This window comes from Elephas maximus, chromosome 10 (genome assembly GCF_024166365.1).
Source record: "Elephas maximus indicus isolate mEleMax1 chromosome 10, mEleMax1 primary haplotype, whole genome shotgun sequence".
Lineage (NCBI taxonomy): Eukaryota > Metazoa > Chordata > Mammalia > Proboscidea > Elephantidae > Elephas > Elephas maximus.
Window position 1 is genome coordinate 51,519,586 of NC_064828.1, and position 20,047 is coordinate 51,539,632.

Consider the following 20,047-nt stretch of genomic DNA (forward strand, 5'->3'; position numbering starts at 1 on the left):
GTGCCTGTGAATCACCAGCTTCTGAGGTTGGGTCCTTTAGAAGCAGATACTGAGACAAGAGTTTGGCTTTTTAAGATGATTATTAGGGATCAACATCTATGAAAGGAAAGAGAAAGCTGGATTGGGCAGAAGGAGAAGTCAGCCTTCAGTGCAGGCCCAATGAAGCCTCCTCTGCCAACCCAGCAGGAAGCTCTGGGGTGAGAAATGCCCAGCAGGGTGTCCCACATAAGGCTGAAATGGCCCTGCCTTTGAACTTTCTCCTTACTAGATGCAGGCTGTCCTAGGAAGGTGGCTCTTGGCAGCTGACGCAGATCCTGAAATAGCTCTCTGCTGGAGGCTGTCTGCTAACTGCATGCCCTGCAGCTGGGCAGACAGTCGTAATTTACAGAGGGAATGTGGGGGCCATCTCCGTATCTTCCACACCAGTTTGAATCTCTATCTCTCCTGGGCCTCATCTTCTCTTGTTGTGCACCTGTCTACCATGGCAACCGTTCCCAAAGGCTCCGTTGTTCTTGTTCCCCATCCCTAGTAAAAACATCCCAGCTTTATCAGTTCTGCTTATGCCAAAACCCATTGCCATCGGGTCAATTCCAACCCATAGCGACTGTATAGGACAGTAGAACTGCCCCATAGGGTTTCCAAGGAGCACCTGGTGGATTTGAACTGCCAACTTTTTTGTTAACAGCCATAGCTCTTAACCACTACACCACCAGGATTTCCGCTTATCCCAAGTAACTTCTAATTAAATTTCTCTATCCTGTAAATTGTCAGAGTTGCAGGTAGCTGGTTGAAGAAAATACGTTCCCACTTTAGGAAATCTGAAGTGCTAAGAAGACGGTACCATATAGTGCCCAAGACAACATCACCAAGCAGTAGAAGTGCAATATTCATGGTTACGTCTTTGTTTTCATGCAAAAAAAAGCTCTGTGCCATTATCTCTAAGATACTGAACATTGGCTTTGATGATTCATTGTTTAGTTTTGTGCAGTAAGTACTCTTACCTCCTGTATGGTTTGTGAAGACTGCCATAGGTCTTCCAGATCAGTATTCCTGTCTAAGTTGTTTTACCGTGGCACCTTCCTCAGCAGTAGCATTGTATTTGAATATTGACACAACACTTAATCTACAAATGGATCCATAATTAGATAACATCTGGCTAATTAATGCCACTGTTTTTTATAGTGAAAATTGATACTTTGGCTTCTTTAATGCTCTTGTTCTCTTCACCCACCAACCTCTCCACCTGGGTCTGATGGACAGTTAATTAACATTCCACAATCCAAACCAAACCCACCACCATCCACTCATGGCAACCCTACAGAACAGAATAGAACTACCCCCATAGGGTTTCCAAGGCTGTAAATCTTTATGGAAGCAGATTGCCACATCTTTCTCCTGCAGAGTGGTTGTGGGTTTGAACCGGGAACCTTGCAGTTAGCAGCTGAGTGCTAAACCTCTGCACCACCAGGTCTCCCTTAATTAACATTTTGCTACCACATTTTCAGATAGCTTGTTAGGTTATATTTAGATAATGATCTGAACATAAAGTGAGATCATCTGAGTGCATTACCAGGAAAAGTGGGAGCATTTCTAGTGTTAACAAATCTCTCCCGACTAGTACCCTGGCAAGGATTTTTCTCTTGTTTTTGGCTCAGATCTTGTTTGGTTCAAATTTTCAAGTCACTCAATAGACAATTTTAAATTTCGCTGGTCTCTTGTCTTTCTTAATTTAGAACATGATTAAATGAATTAGTTCAGAATTTAGCCACAATGTCTTTAATAAAGGATACAAAACAAGGATAGTTAAAAAAAAAAAAAAAAGGATAGTTACGTTCCATTAATTACTAAATATTTTTTATTTGTATTGAATTTGGTAATGCAAGTTACACAAATAATCCTGTACCATATTTTGAAGCTAAAGAGGTGATCCTTCTTTAAATTCTTTGACAGCATAATTTACACATTTGCAATGGTATTCGGGAAACTAATCTACACTTTTGTGTATATGTATGTGTACAACTATGCTGTGCTCTGACTTCAAGCCAAATGACTATAGACCCAGGCCCTCATCTGCATGGTCTATTGGATACTTTCTAAGGGTGCAAGAATCTTAGACCTGACAGTCAGGATCTTCTTGGAAACAACAAACAAAAATGTTTTTAGAGGCTTAAAAGCCAACATTTGCTCAGGTACTGAGTATGTGTTTGTTTCAGGCACTAGAGGGGAGTGTGGTGCCACACAAGTGCTGTGTTCTAACTGGAGGCCAAGAGCCTGCAGACAGATTTTGTGCATGTTAGATGGCAGTGAGTTTTGTTTTGTTTTGTTTTTTAGCAAGCTCAAACACACTGAAAACGTAGAGCAAAGAAAGGCTTAGAAGAATACCTTCCTGAGTTTGAAATCAGGTAACTGGGTTCTGCCAATCTACTAATACCTTGTTTTACACATAAGCTTCCAATACAGGGCTTTGATTCTTTTGAAGTGGCAGTAACATTCAGATGACTTGATTTTAATAGCTTTATTGTTATTTTAAAATATACATGCTTACTGATTTAAAAAAAAGTCAAACAATATGGAAAAACAGGAAGAAGAAAGTGAATACCATCTGAAGTCACACTACACACTCCTACAGTGTTAGGGAGCATTCTTTTGGACATCTCTCTCTGTCATATATATATATACTTTTTAAAACCTGAATTAATACTGTAGCTGCTGTTTCTGGAACAGTATTGTTGGAGACAGAGTGGACATCTTTCATGGCAGATGACTTGATCCTTGGTGGCAAAGCACAGTGATTAAGGGTATAGGGAGTCACCATGCCTAGGTTTGAATTTTTCTTCCCTTACTCAGTAAGTGACATTGGGCATGTGATTTAACCAATTTCCATGTGCCTCAGTTTCCTCATATGAAAAAATGGGGATGATAATATTGCCTAGCTCAAAGAGTTGGTGTGAGGGTTAAATGAGATCATACACTTAAATATTTAAAATAGCACCTGAAACATACCCATTGCCGTTGAGTTGATTCCGACTCACAGCAACCCTATAGGAGGGTAGAACTGCCCCACAGGGTTTCCAAGGAGGACCTGGTGGATTCAAATTCCCGATCTCTTGGTTAGCAGCCATAGCACTTAACCACTACACTACCAGGGTTTCCGCCTGAAACAAAGTACTTAATACATTTTACCTTTTATTCTTAAGGAAATACAAATTTCACCTTCACAGTAACACTGAAGGGTTTTTTAATATGAAAATTCGGGTGCTTTCTTAAATAACTTTCATCATGGTATTTCAAAAACTGTGCTTTTAACAAGTTATCACTGTTTCTACATATAACTATATACTTTCTCCACTGATGATGGTATTTGCATGCAGCAAATACTCAGTTTATACTTGTTGACTGATCTTCCTTAGACTTCGTTAGGCAGAGATTACCTTTTCGTGGAGGACTGTTTAAGAACTATCCTGTTGTATGCAGTGTGCCTTTAAGTGAGACAGTTTTACTGGGCCACCTTTATAAAGACATTAGTCCAACTAAAAATCCCTGTTAATTATTAAACTGTTATGTGTTATCTGGATACCTGACACTGCAGATTGAGAACAGTGTTTGTCTCTCAAGTTAAGACTAAAAAGAGAGAAAAAAATGTAGTTACCCAAGAATTAAAAAAAAAAAAAAAAACTCAATTTTTTTTCTCTTATATTTAGTGAAGAAAGTAGGGTATCTTCTGTTTTGCCTGGCATATCTACCACCTGAACAATCAGTTTAAAGCTCATTTTGAATTCCTGGTTGTTCATTTTAGCATGGCGAATCTCGGAGTTCACAGAATCCTTCTTTTGGTTATTTCTTTGACAAAGAGTCTGGAGAGTACAAAACTGTTGACAGACCTTAAAAACTGTGGCGACTTGGAATGTGAAAGTAAGTTTGCTTTTTTTCTTTTCCTCTTAAATTGAGGCTCTGAAATGACATCTAGTGTAATTGTGGATGTGTGTGATAAGAATGAGCATTAATATTGAAGAATATTTGCAATTATAAACTACAGCTTGGTATAAAAAGAAAATGCTGGAAGCAAGGCATTTTGTGATAGTATTAAATGTAAATATACAAATGGATAAAGAGTAGTCTGACATATAAATATATCAGCAAATTTATTGGTTTTAGTCTATGTATCAAAAACAAATTAGCCGTTTTACTGTTTTTTTTTTAAGATAAATATAATCAATTGGTATGAATAGGCTATTCATACCAATATAAATATAAAGTCCTTATATTTTTTAGTTTCTATTTCAGAATCAGAATTTTCCTGTTTTCAAAAAATGTTTTTATTTCAAACCATCATGATTTATTCATTCTAAAATTTATCATACAGCAATTGTTTCTGTATTTATTTATTTTGTAAAAATATTGAAATCAGTTGTTATTGTTCGTGCTGTCAAGTCTATTTCAACTCTTAGCAGCTGTATTGGACAGAGTAGAATTGCCGCGTAGGGTTTCCTAGGATGAAATCTTTTTTTTTTTTTTTTTGTACTTTAGATGAAGGTTTACAGAACTAGTTTCTCATAACAGTACACATATTGTTTTATGACATTGGTTAACAACCCCACAACAAGTCAACACTCTCCCTTCTCAACCTTGGGTTCCCTATTACCAGCTTTCCTGTCCCCTCCTGCCTTCTAATCCTTGCCCCTGGGCTAGAATGCCCCTTTAGTCTCGTTTCATTTTATGGGCCTGTCCACTCTTTGGCTGAAGGGTGAACCTCAGGAGTAACTTCGTTACTGAGCTGAAAGGGTGTCGGGGGGCCATACTCTCAGGGTTTCCTCAGGCTCTGTCAGGCTAGAAAGTCTGGCCTTTCTTTTTGAGTTAGAATTTTGTTCTACATTATTCTCCAGCTCTGTCCGGGACTCTCTATCATGATCCCTGTCAGAGCAGTCAGTGGTGGTAGCCGGGCACCATCTAGTTGTACTGGGCTGAGTCTGGTAAAGACTGTGGTATATGTGGTCCATTAGTCCTTTGGACTAATCTTTCCCTCGTATCTTTAGTTTTCATCATTATTCCTTGCTCCCAAAGGGGTGAGATCAGTGGAGTATCCTAGATGGCCACTTGCTAGGGTGAAATCTTTATGGAAGCAGATCTCTAGATCTTTTCTCCCACAGAGCTGGTGGTAGGTTTCAACTGCCAACCTTTCTGTTAGCAGCTGAGCACTTAGCTATTGTGCCACCAGGGACCTTGGAAATTGGTGTTAGGAATATATATTTTTATTTTATTTATTTACTTTTATTGTACTTTAGATAAAGGTTTACAGAGCAAATTAGTTTCTCATTAAACATTAATACACATATTGTTTTGTGACATTGGTTGTCAGCCCCATGACGTGTCGACAACTCCCCTTCTTGACCTTGGGTTCCCCATTACCAGATTTCCTGGACCCTCCTGCCTTCTCCTCCTTATGCCTGGGTTGATATGCCCATTTAGTCTCAATTTGTTTTATGGGCCTGTCTAATCTTTGGCTGAAGGGTGAACCTCAGGAGTGACTTCAGTACTGAGTTAAGAGAGTGTCTGGGAGCCATACTCTAGGGGTTTCTCCAGTCTGTTAGAACAGTAAGTCAAGTCTTTTTTTGTGAGCTAGAATTTTGTTCTGCATTTTTCTCTTCATCTCCCAGCTCTGTCTGGGACCCGCTGTTGTGATCCCTGTCAGAGCAGTTGGTGGTGGTAGCCGGGCACCATCTAGTTGTGCTGGACTCAGTCTGATGGAGGCTGTGGTAGTTGTGGTCCATTAGTCCTTTGAACTAATCTTTCCCTCGTGTCTTTGGTTGTCTTCATTCTTCCTTGATCCAGATAGGGTGGCACCAGTGGAGTATCTTAGATGGCTGCTCATAAGCTTTTAAGACCCCAGACACTACTCACCAAAGTAGGATGTAGAACATTTTCTTTATAAACTATGTTATGCCAGTTGAGTTAGATGTACCCTGAGACCAGGGCCCCCAGCCCTCAGTCCAGTAATTCGGTCTCTCAGGGAAGAATATGTATTTTTAGTAGCTTTATGACATAAAATAAATTACATCCTAGTATATTAGAGTTGCTTTAAATAAGTTATATCTCTCCAATATAAAAGAATTATTTCTAATGTGCAACATGTAATTTTAAAAATGTGACATATTATTAGTATAAATATAAATACCTTATAAGGAAAAATTTTAAGAGTAAGATTGTCCTTAACCCTTTTGATATGATTTAACATAAAAAGTTTACTAGGCAATGTTTTATAATAATTATCTTTCTTTTCTTCTTTATAGTACAACCTCATTTTAGTATCCTTAGAGCTAGACACAGAACTTGAAAAAGGAACATTCAGATTTATAATCATTTATAATGTTTTTATTTTAATTGTGTGACTTTATAAAAAATGTTTTACATATAATTATAATGGTTAATAAGATATGTGTATTACTTTGCATGTTGAAGGGCTAACTAAATCTAGTATATTTGGTAACGATTCTTTCATAGTTAGTGAGGTTCTAATATGTGCTGGAATTGAGGTTGGGTGGTATGCATCTAAAATGAATCAAATGCAAAGTGAAGTAAACCTTTTGCCCTCCAGGAGTTTTCATTCTAATGGATGGTGACAAGACAGGTCAATATGAAACAGTTAAATAGTGATACAATGTAGTAAGAATAGTAGGTAATATTGAAGTTCAGAGAAGGGGCAATCAGAATAGGCTAGAATGATTAGGGATGTGTCATAGAGGAAATAGATTTGAGTGGTCCGTGAAGAGTGATGGAAGGGTTTCTGGGCTTAGGAAAGAGCAGAAATAAGCACCCAGAATAAGGAAAGTGAATGTTGCAGTGGACAGAATCTCAGTGCAATTTTGGCTACACTATTCCTCAGCTGTGTGAACAATTCTGTGTTTCAGTTAAAGGCTCATTTGTTAGACTGAGATGAGATTATTTACCTTACAGATCTGTTTTGAGGATTTAATAAAATAAAGAATTTGAAAGAGCTTATCAGGATACAATAGGTACCAGGAAGCAAACTAATCATCTTTTCCTTCCCTTCCATACAAACTGGAGAATAATAATGGCATATTCCAGGGACGATGGATAGAAGCGCCTGATGGTAGCCCTGAGCTGTATAAAGTAGGAGGAGGTGCTTGTAGATAGTGAAGGTGGAGCTGGGTATGGACAGCACTGGATACCAAATGGAAGAGTTTAGGCTTGATTCTGTGTGTGGTGGGAAGTATACTGAGGTTTTTAAGGCCATAAATGATGCAAGGAAATTAGCATTTGGAAATACATTGGACGAATTGGAAGAGATAAAGATGGGAGGAAGAGAAATGACATTTTAATTTCAAGTGTGTATTTTTCTTTACTTGTTTACCTAGCTTTAATAAGCAGAGTCTTAGCCGTGAGAGATTACAGAGGACCTGACTGCCGATACCTGAACTTCACTAAGGGAGAAGAGATATCTGTTTATGTTAAACTTGCAGGAGAAAGGGAAGATTTGTGGGCAGGAAGTGTAAGTATCTAGTCTTAAAAACAATTCAGAATAAATGACCAGCTTGCACAAAAAAAAAAAAATTTTTTTCTTTTTTTTTTTTTTGCGCAAAGATGCTTGCTTTTCATCTCTAAAGAAACTTTAAGAATCTCAAAGCACTGAGTAAATATTAAAAAACCTTAACATATTTAAACAAACAAAAACTGAGTATGTTCAGTGGTGGTTCCAGAATTTCTATAATAGAGGCTTTTGGGGAAGCAGTCTGGTGAGGACGGAGGGCTCAGAGAATGCCATGAAATTAATTTTTATATAACGTGCATACTTTTTAAATTTAGATTTTGTATATATTTGGAATTAAGGGTGCTGGCGGAGATTATGCGATGGCTAGTCAACCCCATCCGCTCCTTGGTGCTGCCAGTGGTCAAATACAGGAGAGTACGGAAAATTTTAGTTAATTGATTTAAATGATATGCCTTTCTGAGCAAATAAAGGGCTGAGTTGTTACCGAAGTGATCCTTAGAAAGGTTAGTAGCCCAGGAAGCTGGCGTATGAATCTTTCATAGAAAAAAAAAAATAACAACTAGGGAGAGCCTTTTATTGAGCCCAAAGTCCTAGTACGTTGAAATTCCCAAAAGCCTGAATCGTCTGAATGTATAACATAGGAAAATTAATGATTAATGTTTTCAATGGGAAATAGGTTTGTATCTCTGTTTCATTATGCATTATAATGAAAAGATGCTATGATAAATGATACTACTCCCAGCATGTCCAAACTGATACATACATCATTCTGTATTGCACATGCACCAGATCTCTCCCTTGTGTAGCCACTGTGGTCACTGTTTGAAAGAGCAGATTCTATTTGAAACCCTGCTTTTTCACATTAGAGCTGTATGACCTCTGACTGTCGCTGGGCAGAATGGTTTGCCTGACCCCTCGAGCTCCTGACTTCCTGACTGCTTAGAGGTGCCTTCCATATGCCAGTGTATGTCCTGAATGCCTGGAGGTGTCCAATACAGTCATAAGAAAGATGACACAGTGTCATTTGAGGCAAAGAAAGCTTTCTTCCTTGTTTCCTTTGTGTGAAAATTGTAGTTCTATACAAAAGCAGGGTTTAAAGTGTGTAGCCAGGGTGAAGCTTCAGGCACACTTATTTTGGGGCGTTAGATGTTTAGTCCATGCAGATAGGAACTAACCTGTGGAGCCCACCCTCAGGCTGTTTCTATATAATTGGAGCAACTGGGGAGCTGAAAGAAACACAATTGACTGTGATGATTCTGGCCAGAGGACTAAAGGAATATGTTCTTTAAACTTTGACAGGATTAGAAAACGAGCTGAGAGTGGCTGTGTGAAGCCTTCACTCTTGGAGGATATCCTACATGTACTTACATGGAGGATTTCTGCTACCAAGGTTGTCCCAGAAAAGATGACTGGAGCCAGATTCTCCCTGAAGGGCTTGTGGAACTTTACTATCCTGATGAATCTACCTGTGGCCCGTTTAGAGTTCAAGCCTCTTAATTTTGGCACTCTGAAAATGCTGAATATGTGATAGCTCCTTCTAGCTTGGCCACTGCCACCATTGCCTTTTTTTTTTTAATGTGCTTTAGTTTAAGTTAAAGTTTACAGCTCAAGTTAGTTTCTCATTCAAAAATTTATACGCATATTGTTTTGTGACATTGGTTGCAGTCCCCACGATGTAATAGCATGCTCGCCCTTTCCACCCCAGGTTCCCTTGTGTCTGTTCATCCAGTTCCTGTCCCTTCCTGCCTTCTCATCTTGCTTTTGGGCAGGAGTTGCCCATTTGGTTTTGTATATTTAATTGAATTAAGAAGCACGTTCCTCACGTGTGCTATTATGTATTTTATAGGGCTGTCTAATCTTTGTCTGACAAGTGCGCTTTGTGTGTGGTTTCAGTTCTGAGCTAGCAGTGTCTGGGGAATGCCTTGCCTTTTGATTTCTGCTAGGTCTGCCAGGGCAAATCTGTGGTCCACCAGGGCAAGGAAGGCCGTTAAGAGACAGTAAAAGGAAGAAAATACGTATACGCAAAGGTTTCCCTTCTGAAGTTTAAAAAAGTGGCATGTTACACCATGGCTTTTTGTTCGCTTAAATTAATGCTGTTCCTTTTGAATAACGAAAAGAATATGACTTCACTCACTTTCTTTTAGAGGACAATTGAAAGCCAATTAATATTTGTGAGTTGAAGTAAATGAAAGCCAAGGACATGGGGCAAAAAAATAGGCTCAGTAGGCATTATTGCTTTGATCACTCTTCCTCGATAATCGTTGTTCTTCATTTTGATAGAAAGGAAAGGACTTTGGATATTTTCCCAGAGATGCAGTCCAGATTGAAGAGGTGTTCATATCTGAGGAAGTTCAATTATCAACTAAAGTGAGTAAAGTCATTCTCGTTTATTATTTGAACTTAAATTTTCTTGGATAAGATGAAGTCGATGACAGGCAAAGATTTTGCTTTCTGAACAATTAACAGACAGACAGTATAGTAGATAAGAGCATGGATTCTGGAGGTGGGCTGTCTGAGTTCAAGGCCTGACTCAGCCCCTTACTAGTTATATGGCCCTGTGTGCCTCAGTTTGCTCATCTGTAGAATTAGGGTAATGATCATTGTATAGTGCTACCTCATGAATTTATTTATGAATAAATAAGTAAATATATGTAATGTGCATAGAACAACATTTAGTAAGTGCTATATAAGTTTTTTTTTATATATATAAGTGTTAGACATTATTACTAATGTTTTTGTCCTATTGGGACCAGATTTTATTTCTCACCACATTCCATATGTGTCTTATATCTGAACAACCTCTTTTTTCTGTTTGCATTTTTAATAAGCTTGATAATGTTGAGCTTGTTAATGCTGGACTTGATAGTAAAAACAGGAATCAGGAGGGGACTTTTCAATATGTGAACTTGATTAACCTATTTAGATTCCGGATTAAGCCAATTTACTGTAAATGAGGTCAGTGTGAAGTAATTCTGCCTAGTTGAGCCAATATTATCTGGCTCTTTTCCAACACAAACTCTGGAATTAACCATCCATTTACTGTATAATAATTGGTCCTATCAGTGTTATCTCCAAAATGTATCTGGAGTATATTATCTTCTCCCCATTTTCACTCTCACCAACACCCTAATCCAAGGCACTGTCATCTCTTGATTCAAATACTACGATAGCCTTCTTACTGGTCTCTCTGCCTCAGCATTATCCCTTTCCAGGCCGTTTTCCAAAAAGCAACAGATCTTGTAAAAACAAAAACAGAAAATCAGATCATGTAATTCCCTTGGTTAAAGCCCTTCAATGGAGTAAAACACAGACCCCTTACCCTGGCAGCACAGGTGTCACATAGTCTGCTTCTGCTCCCCTTGCTGACCCAGTCTTGTGCCACTCTCCCCACACTCACTATACTCCCAGCCACATTGGCATTTTGATTGTTCTTAGAACATGCCAAGCTCTTCCCCAGCCCAGAGACTCAAGCAGACTCTTGCCCCTAGTTGGAATGCTCTCTCTAAGTTCTTCACATGGCTAGTCCCTTCATATCCTTTAGGTCATGGCTTAAACATTACTGCCTCAGACAGCCATCCATGATGATTCTAATGTAATTATTCCTTCTTATTTATTTATTTTTATTGTGATATAGGTCAAAGTTTACAGAGCATATTAGTTTCTCATTAAGCAGTTAATACACTAATTGTTTTGTGATTGGTTGCCAACCCTGCAATGTGTCCATACTTTCCCCTTCTCCACCCCAGTTTCCCTGTTTCCATTTGTCCAGTTCTCCTGTTTCTTCCTGACTTCTCGTCTTTGCTTTTGGACTGGCGTGCCCATTAGTCTCATATACATGGTTGAACTATGAAGCATGTCCCTCACTTGTGTTATTGTTGGCCCTATAGACCTGTCTAATCTTTGGCTGAAGGATGAACCCCAGGAGGGATTTCACTACTGAGTTAAAATGGTGTCTGGGGGCCATACTCTTGGGGTTTCTCCAGTCTCTGTCAGATCAGCAAGCCTGGTCTTTTATTTATCTATTTATTTGGTGAATTTGAATTTTGTTCTACGTTTTTCTCCCACTCTGCTCGGGACCCTCTGTTGAGATCCCTGCCAGAGAAGTCAGTGGTGGTAACTGAGCACCATCTAGTTGTTATGAGTCAGTCTGGTGAAAGCTGTGGTAGTTGTGGTCCGTTAGTTGTTTGGACTAATCTTTCCCTGTGTCTTTGGTCTTTTTCATTCTCCTTTGCTCCAGCTGGGATGGGACCAGTAGATATATCATAGATGGCTGCTCACAGGCTGTTATGGATTGAATTGTATCCCACAAAAATGTGTATCAGCTTGGCTGGACCATGATTTCCAGTATTGTTTGATTGTCTACCATGTTGTCATCTGATGTGATTTTCTTATGTGTTGTAAATCCTACCTCATGATGTTAATGAATCAGGATTAGAGGCAGTTATATTAAGGACCTAACTACAAGAGTAGGCTATATCTTGAGTCAGTCTCTTCTGTGATAGAGAGAAGGGAGCAGAGACAGAGTGACCTCATACCACCAAGAAAGTAGTGCCAGGAGCAGAGTGTGTCATTTGGACCTGGGGTCTCTGCACTGAGAAGCTCATGGACAGGGGGAAGATTGATGATAAGGACCTTCCTCCAGAGCTGACAGAGAGAGAAAGCTTTCCCCCCAGAGTTGGCATCCTGAATTCAGACATTTAGCCTCCTTGACTGTGACAGACTAAATTTCTCTTTGTTAAAGCCATCTGCTTATGGTAGTTCTGTTATAGCAGTACTACATAACTAAGGCATAGGCTTTTAAGACCCTAGTTGCTACTCACCACTAATTATTGCTTCTTAATCACAGTTCCCTGTTTATTTACTCTATAGCACTTACCCCTCAGTCTGTGAGTTTGTCCTACTGAGGGGCCTTGCGTGTTTCTGTGATACTGAAAGCTATGCCACCAGTATTCAGATACCAGCAGGGTCACACATGGCAGACAGATTACAGCTGAGCTTCAGACTAAGACAGACTAGGAAGAAGGACTCGACAGTCTACTTCTGAAAGAAACTAGCCAGTGAAAACCTTATGAATAGTGGCAGAACATTGTCTGATATAGTGCTGGAAGATGGGCCCCTCAGATTGAAAGGCACTCAAAATACAACTGGGGAAGAGCTGCCTCCTCAAAGTAGAGTCGACCTTAATGACGTGGATAGAGTCAAGCTTTCAGAACCTTCATATGCTGATGTGGTATGACTCAAAATGAGAAGAAACAGCTGCAAATATCCATTAATAATCAGAATGTAGAATGTATGAAACATGAATCTATGAAAATTGGAAATCATCAAAAATGAAATGTAACACATAAAGATTGATATCCTAGGCATTAGTGAGCTGAAATGGACTGGTATTGGCCATTTTTAATCAAACAATCATATGGTCTACTATGCCAGGAATAACAAATTGAAGAAGAATGGCGTTGTATTCATCGTCAAAAAGAACATTTCAAGATCTGTCCTGAAGTACAATGCTATCAGTAATAGGATAATATCCATATGTTTACAAGGAAAGCCAGTTAATATGACTGTTATTCAGATTTACACACCAATCACTAAGGCCAAAGATGAATAAATTGAAGATTTTTACCAGCTTCTGCAGTCTGAAATTATAGTCAGGATGCATTGATAATTACTGGTGATTGAAATGTGAAAGTTGGAAACAAAGAAGAAGGATCAGTAGTTGGAAAATAGGGCCTCGGTGACAGAAATGATGCCAGATACACATGATAGAATTTTCCAAGACCAACAACTTCTATATTGAGAATACTATTTTTCAACAACATAAACAGCGACTATACACGTGGACCTGGCTGGATGGAATACACAGAAACCAGATTGACTACTTCTGTGGAAAGAGACGATGAAAAAATACAATATCATCAATCAGAACAAGGCTAGGGGCCAGCTGGGGAACAGACCATCAATTGCACATACGCAAGTTCAAGTTGAAGCAAGAAAATTAGAGGAAGTCCACAAGAGCCAAAGTATGCCTTTGACTATATCCCACCTGAATTTAGAGACCATCTTAAGAACAGATTTGACACATTGAACACTAGTGACCGAAGACCAGACGAGTTGTGGAATGACATCAAGGACATCATACATGAAGAAAGCAAGAGGTCATTGAAAAGACAGGAAAGAAAGAAAAGACACAGATGGATGTCAGAGGAGACTCTGAAACTTACTCTCAAACCAGATGAGTTGTGGAATGACATCAAGGATATACATGAAGAAAGCAAGAAGTCATTAAAAACAGGAAAGAAAGACCAAAATGGATGTCAGAAGATACTCTGAAACTTGCCCTTGAATGTCGAGTAGCTAAAGCGAAAGGAAGAAATAATGAAGTAAAAGAGCTGAACAGGAGATTTCAAAGGGCAACTCGAGAAGACAAAGTATTTTTATGACATATGTAAAGACCCAGAGTTAGAAAACCAAAAGGGAAGAGCATGCTCGGCACTTCCCAAGCTGAAAGAAGTGAAGAAAAAATTCAAATCTCAAGTTGCAATAGTGAAGGATTGTATGAGCAAAATACTGAATGATGCAGGAAGCATCAAAAGAAGATGGAAGGAATAATTGGTCAACATTCAGTCATTTCAGGAGGTAGCGTATGATCAAGAAGCTATGGTACTGAAGGAAGAGGTCCAAGATGCACTGAAGGCATTGGCCAAAAAAAAGAAAAAAAAAAAAAGGCTCCAGGAATTGACAGAATACCAAATGAGATGTTTCAACAAACAGATGCAGTGCTGGAGGTCCTCACTAGTCTATGCCAAGAAATTTGGAAGACAGCTACCTGGCGAACTGACTGGAAGAGATTCATATTTATGCCTATTCCAAAGAAAGGTGGTCCAATAGAATGCAGAAATTATCAAACAGTATCATTAATATCACCAAAAACCAAAACCAAACCCAGTGCCGTCAAGTCAATTCCGACTCATAGCGACCCTATAGGACAGAGTTTCCAAGGAGCACCTGACGGATTTGAACTGCCGACCTCTTGGTTAGCAGCTGTAGCACTTAACCACTACGCCACTAGAGTTCCCCATTAATATCACACAGAAGTAAAATTTTGTTGAAGATCATTTAAAAGCGGCTGCAGCAGTACATCAACAGGGAACTGCTGGAAATTCAAGCTGGATTCAGAAGAGGACGTAGAACGATGGGTATCATTGCTGAAGTCAGATGAATCCTGGCTAGAAGGAGAGAAATATCAGAAAGATATTTACCTGTGTTTTATTGACTATGCAAAGGCATTCGACTGTGTGGATCATAACAAATTAAGCATAACATTGCGAAGAAGGAGAATTCCAGAACACTTAATTGTGCTCATAAGGAACCTGTAAGTAGATTAGATCAAGAAGCAGTCATTTGAATAGAATAAGGGGATACCATGTGGTTTAAATTTAGGAAAAGTGTGTGTCAGGGTTGTATCCTTTTATCATATTTATTCAATCTGTATGTTGAGGAAATAATCAGAGAAGCTGGACTATGTGAAGAAGAACAGGGCATCAGGATTGGAGCAGAACTCGTTAATAACTTGTGTTATGCAGACGACACAATCGTGCTTGCTGAAAGTGAAGAAGACTTGAAACACTTGCTGATGAAGATCGGAGACTACAGCCTTCAGTATGAATTATACCTCAACATAAAGAAAACAAAAATCCTCACAACTGGACCAATAAGCAACATCAAATAAACGGAGAAAAGATCGAAGTTGTCAAGGATTTCATTTTACTTGGATCCACAATCAGCACCCGTGGAAGTAGTAGTCAAGAAATCAAAAGATGCATTGCATTGGGCAAATTTGCTGCAAAAGACCTCTTTAAAGTGTAAAAAGCAAAGATGTCACTTTAAGGACTAAGGCGTGCCTGAGCCAAACCAGGGTGTTTTCAGTCCCCTCATATGCATTCACGAGCTGGACAATGAATAAGAAAGACTGAAGAAGAATTGACACCTTTGAGTTGTGATGTTTTGAAGAATGTTGAATATACCATGGACTTTCAAAAGAACGAACAACCCTGTCTTGGAAGAAGTACAGCCAGAATGCTGCTTAGAAACAAGAATGGTGAGACTTTGTCTCATATACTTTGGAAGTTATTTAGGACATCACGCTTGGTAAAGTAGAGGGTAAGCAAAAAAGAGGAAGACCCTTAACGAGATGGATTGACACAGTGGATTCAACAATAGGGTCAAGTGTAACAACGATCATAAAGATGGTACAGGACTGGCCAGTGTTTCGTTCTGTTGTATACAACAGGATTGCTATGAGTCAGAACTGACTCGATGGCACCTCCTAACAACAACATAGCACTTACACAATTTACAATTACTTTTTTTTTTTTTATTTACTATAGACTCCTAGCCCAGTGCCAGGCACATAGTAAACATTCAGAAGTCCCAAATCCTTAGCTTGGATTTCCTGGGTAACAGATTCTGAGACTGCTCTTTGCATCCAAAGTTTACTGGGCAGTAGTCTTGGGAATAGCACCTGTGAGGAAACAAACTAAAAAGTAGGATTGGACAGACAGAGATGTTGAACTGTGATGCAGTTGCATCAAAAGCCTTAGTCTCACAAGGAGCTCTGGAGCTGGGATGGCCCTTCAGAGTTGTCTGAAATTGGGGCAAGAGGATTGGGCCTTTATATCCCTTCATTACTGGCTGCATTTGAGGAGGTGTAACCTTGGGCTAGACTAGGCTGGTGTTTACTAGAGACAATTTCTATTCTAAGTACTTGACTCATTTTATCCTCACAACACCCCTGTGAGATAGGTATGGTCATCTCCAGTTCACAGACGAGGAAACTCAGGCTTAGAGAAGTCATATAATTCATCCAAGGTTACAGAGCTAGTAGATGGCAGGGTTGAGATTTGAGCCCAGGGCTTTCGTTCTAGAGTCTGTTCTTAATTACCTTCTATATTGCAGTGTGGAGAATATATTGTAAAATTGCAATTCTGAAGTGAATAAAAAAATCTGCTCTTTATTCTCATTTCATAACAGTGATATCCAAAATGCAACACATACCACTGTTTCTAAGTTTTAGCATTTTAGGAAAAAAAAAAATTCCCTCACCATTTTTTTTCCCGTTGATTTGGTTGTTCAGTGAGATGAGCAAGTGGATCCCTACTTCCTTTGGCTATATGCAAGACCTCAGTAAAAGGAGTCTGAGTATTTTAGTGCAGATTCTAACCAGGCCTTCATGCCACAAGAGCAGGGGCAGATTAACCAATAAGCACGGTAAACATGGGCTTGCTTACTAATCTGTAGTGAACAATTTCACATGGGTTTTGGTGAATTGTTCACTACAGATGAGTTAGTAAACACACGTAAGTCTGTGCTTACTTTTTTGTTGGGTCATCTGCCCCTGTCAGGGACTGTAAATTTGAAAACAGAATTTGATTCTGTAGGAAGGTGCTGTGGGGTTGGGAGAGAAACAGATGCCAGCCATTCCTAGAAACACAATCTTTGATGTGGTGAAAAAATGTGAAAGTGTTCAGTACAGATTAGTAAGTAAGGACAAATAAACCTGTGCTTATCTTGCCTGTTGGTTAATCTGCCCCTGAACAAGAGCCTCTGATCTGTCTGATCTGTGAAGGCTTTTATGTGTGTGACTACGTTCTCTGAAATTCGCTTCCCTCAAATACCCACACGAATGTGTGTGTCCACTCAGTACACACCTAGGCAGTGCAAAGTTTTATGGGCATGTATGCATTTTCATCAGTTTATTTGCAGAATATACTCAAAGCATTGTCTCTGCTTCTTAAATTCTTCAACTATCTGATAACAAAGAAACCATAATATAAAAAGATTTTCATTCAGTTTTATATCTTTAAGCCTTAGAAATCAGTTGCTATAAAAGTGAGATTGGAATATGTGATTTTAGTTTTTGCTCTACTGCTGAGCTAGTTGTGTAGTCTTGTGAAAACCACAATCATCCATTTTAAAATATTTAGGGAGAAACAAGGAGTTTTAGTACATTTATGTTAATCATAATATTTCTTTTCTTTTAGGAATCTGACTTTCTTTGTCTTCTTGGAGTAAGCTACATATTTGAGAATGAAGATAGTGAGTTCAACAGTGATAACGATGAAACTATATATCCATATGAAGAAGACAAAGACCAAAAATTTAGTGTATATGAAAGTGATTTTCAGATAGACTCTGAATTTTATTCAACTTCTGAAAGCACTTTGTTAAAAGACCAATTTCTAGCAGTAGAGGCTCCAGATGGTATCAGAAGTACCAGTGAATCAAAAGACTGGGAAGAAGTAGAAGCCGGAAGTGTGGAACAGGATACTGTCAAAGAAGAAGCCCAAGATCAAATTCCAGAAGTGGATGATGTCCCACCATCCTCAGCTGTGCCTGAAGTGAGAGGGTGGTTTGGACTGAGAAGGGCACAAGATGAAGGGAAGGCCTTTGAATCAGTTGTTGAACCTCTGCAAGAAAGCTCATTTCGAAGTAGAAAATTAGCAGTGGTAGATGAGAATGACCTAGAGGAATTAAATAACGATGAGCCTCATATAGAACATAAGCAAGAAACTGAATCCGAATTTGATTCAGTGCCAAAGAAGCAGTCTGAACTAGTGTCTAAGTCTGAGCACATTCTCAAACCTCAAGCCACTGGTTGGTTTGGTGGTAGATTTATAAGTTACTTAGGTTTTGAAGGTGAGGATACAGAGCTTGAGCTATTGTCCAAAGAAAGCAATCACCTACTGCAAGATGTTTCCAATCCCATATCACCTGATGAAGAACCTACAGTTCCATGTACAGAAAGGTTAGTAGAAAAAGAAGACCCAATCACTAATGATAGCTCATTTCTCAAGTCAAGTTGGTTTGATTTTGGTTTAGGTATATTAGGCTTTGCATACGTCAATGAAGATAAAATTATTTCAGATGACAGAAAAGATGAAGAAGGAGGTAGAGGTAATAAACATGAGCATCCTCCAGAAAGTGAATGTGGCCCAGATGAGGAACAAGAAACAGAAATAATAAAAACTATGGAAACTGAAGATCAAATAGACAAGAAAAGAGTCTTAGAGAAAACAGATGATTCTGATACCTTACCATATTTTAAAAAGTTCTTATATAATTTTGACAATCCTTGGAACTTCCAGAACATTCCGAAGGAAACAGAGTTGTCATTTCGCAAGCAGATACTGGATGAAGATACTATAGTTGAAAATGATGAAACAGAAGAATTTTCTGTTGAAAATCATCCCACAGATAATACGAAAGTTATGATGTCTAAAAGCAGATACAGTCAGTCAGGTTGGTATGAAAATATCTATTATGTTGTTTTTTTTTTTTTTTAACATAATTTACTTGTAAAAGTACAAATCTGATGAAAGAGTTGAGGAATCCATTTTTCTCAAAATATTCAAAAATCAACAACAACCTTATCAACTACCTTTTTTTCAATTTCTGTTTTACTCTAGGACTTAGACATTAATATTATAAAATAAAATCCCAAGGGGAAAAGAAAGATTAGAGATATGTTGATGTTCCAAGAAGATGGTAAGGTATTTAAAAATAATTTTTCTTTTTATCTAAGTGTTATATGTAAATAGGCTAAAAATTTAAATAGTGCTTAGGAAGTTTTTTTTTTTTTTCACAAAAGCAATTTGTTTCCTCTGTGAATCTTTATTCCCACCTCTGTCCCAGAGACAATGATATCCTTTTTTTAAAAGTAATTTCATCTTAGTATTTATCTCTAGTTTTCTAAATATATTCTGTCTTGCTTTGATTCATCTAGTTTAGATGGTGTCTACTGACTTCCTAGTCTGGTAATGAGTATTTTTAGCTCATTTACACCTTTCCAAAATAATTTAGCTAAGGGCGTCTACAGTAATTCAAAATAGTCTTGATTTCTAAATCATATTTTAGGTCTGTAGTTTTTTCTTGTGCTTTGTTTTCCCCTGAAGAACAACCGTGACAACAAGGGCTTTCCTTGTGTGTACAAAATAGATAATGAGGAAACTCAAGCAAAAACCAAGTAAAAGGTTTACAACTTTTTCCCTCAAGTCTCTTGTTTTAGTTATCTAGTGCTGCTATAACAGAAATACCACAAATGGATGGCTTTAACAAAGAGAAATTTATTTCCTCACAGTAAAGTAGGCTAAAAGTCCAAATTCAGGGACTTGGCTTCAGGGGAAGGCCTTCTCTCTCTGTCTGCTCTGGAGGAAGGTCCCTGTCCTCAATCTTGCTCTGGTTGAGGAGCTTCTCAGGATTTAAAACATACAGGCAAATCACACAATACCAGGAATCATGGCCCAGCCAAATTGATATATATGTTTTTGGGGGGACATAATTCAATCCATGACATCTCTCAATCCTAGAGCTCAACAAAGGGCAACAGAAGAGAGCAAGAGTAACAGAGGATACTTCTAGATGTCCAGGTATCTAGCAACTCCTATGATTAAAAACACATGGATTGTATTTTAAGTGAAGAATTATATAATATGACTTTCCCACATCTCCATTCTGATGTCTCTATGATAGACAGATTAG

General features: G+C 38.5%; 1 protein-coding gene across 1 annotated transcript in view; it reads left to right on the forward strand.

Annotated features, from left to right (window-relative positions):
• The first annotated feature begins 3,759 nt into the window (after window positions 1-3,759).
• The window catches only part of MIA2 (MIA SH3 domain ER export factor 2), a 116,910-nt gene continuing 100,622 nt past the window's right edge, over window positions 3,760-20,047 (forward strand). Inside the window, exons 1-4 of the mRNA XM_049899458.1 lie at window positions 3,760-3,912; window positions 7,374-7,507; window positions 9,788-9,874; window positions 17,551-18,808. Coding sequence (XP_049755415.1) covers window positions 3,798-3,912; window positions 7,374-7,507; window positions 9,788-9,874; window positions 17,551-18,808 — 1,594 coding nt within the window. The 5' untranslated portion in view covers window positions 3,760-3,797. The remainder of the gene's footprint in view (window positions 3,913-7,373; window positions 7,508-9,787; window positions 9,875-17,550; window positions 18,809-20,047) is intronic.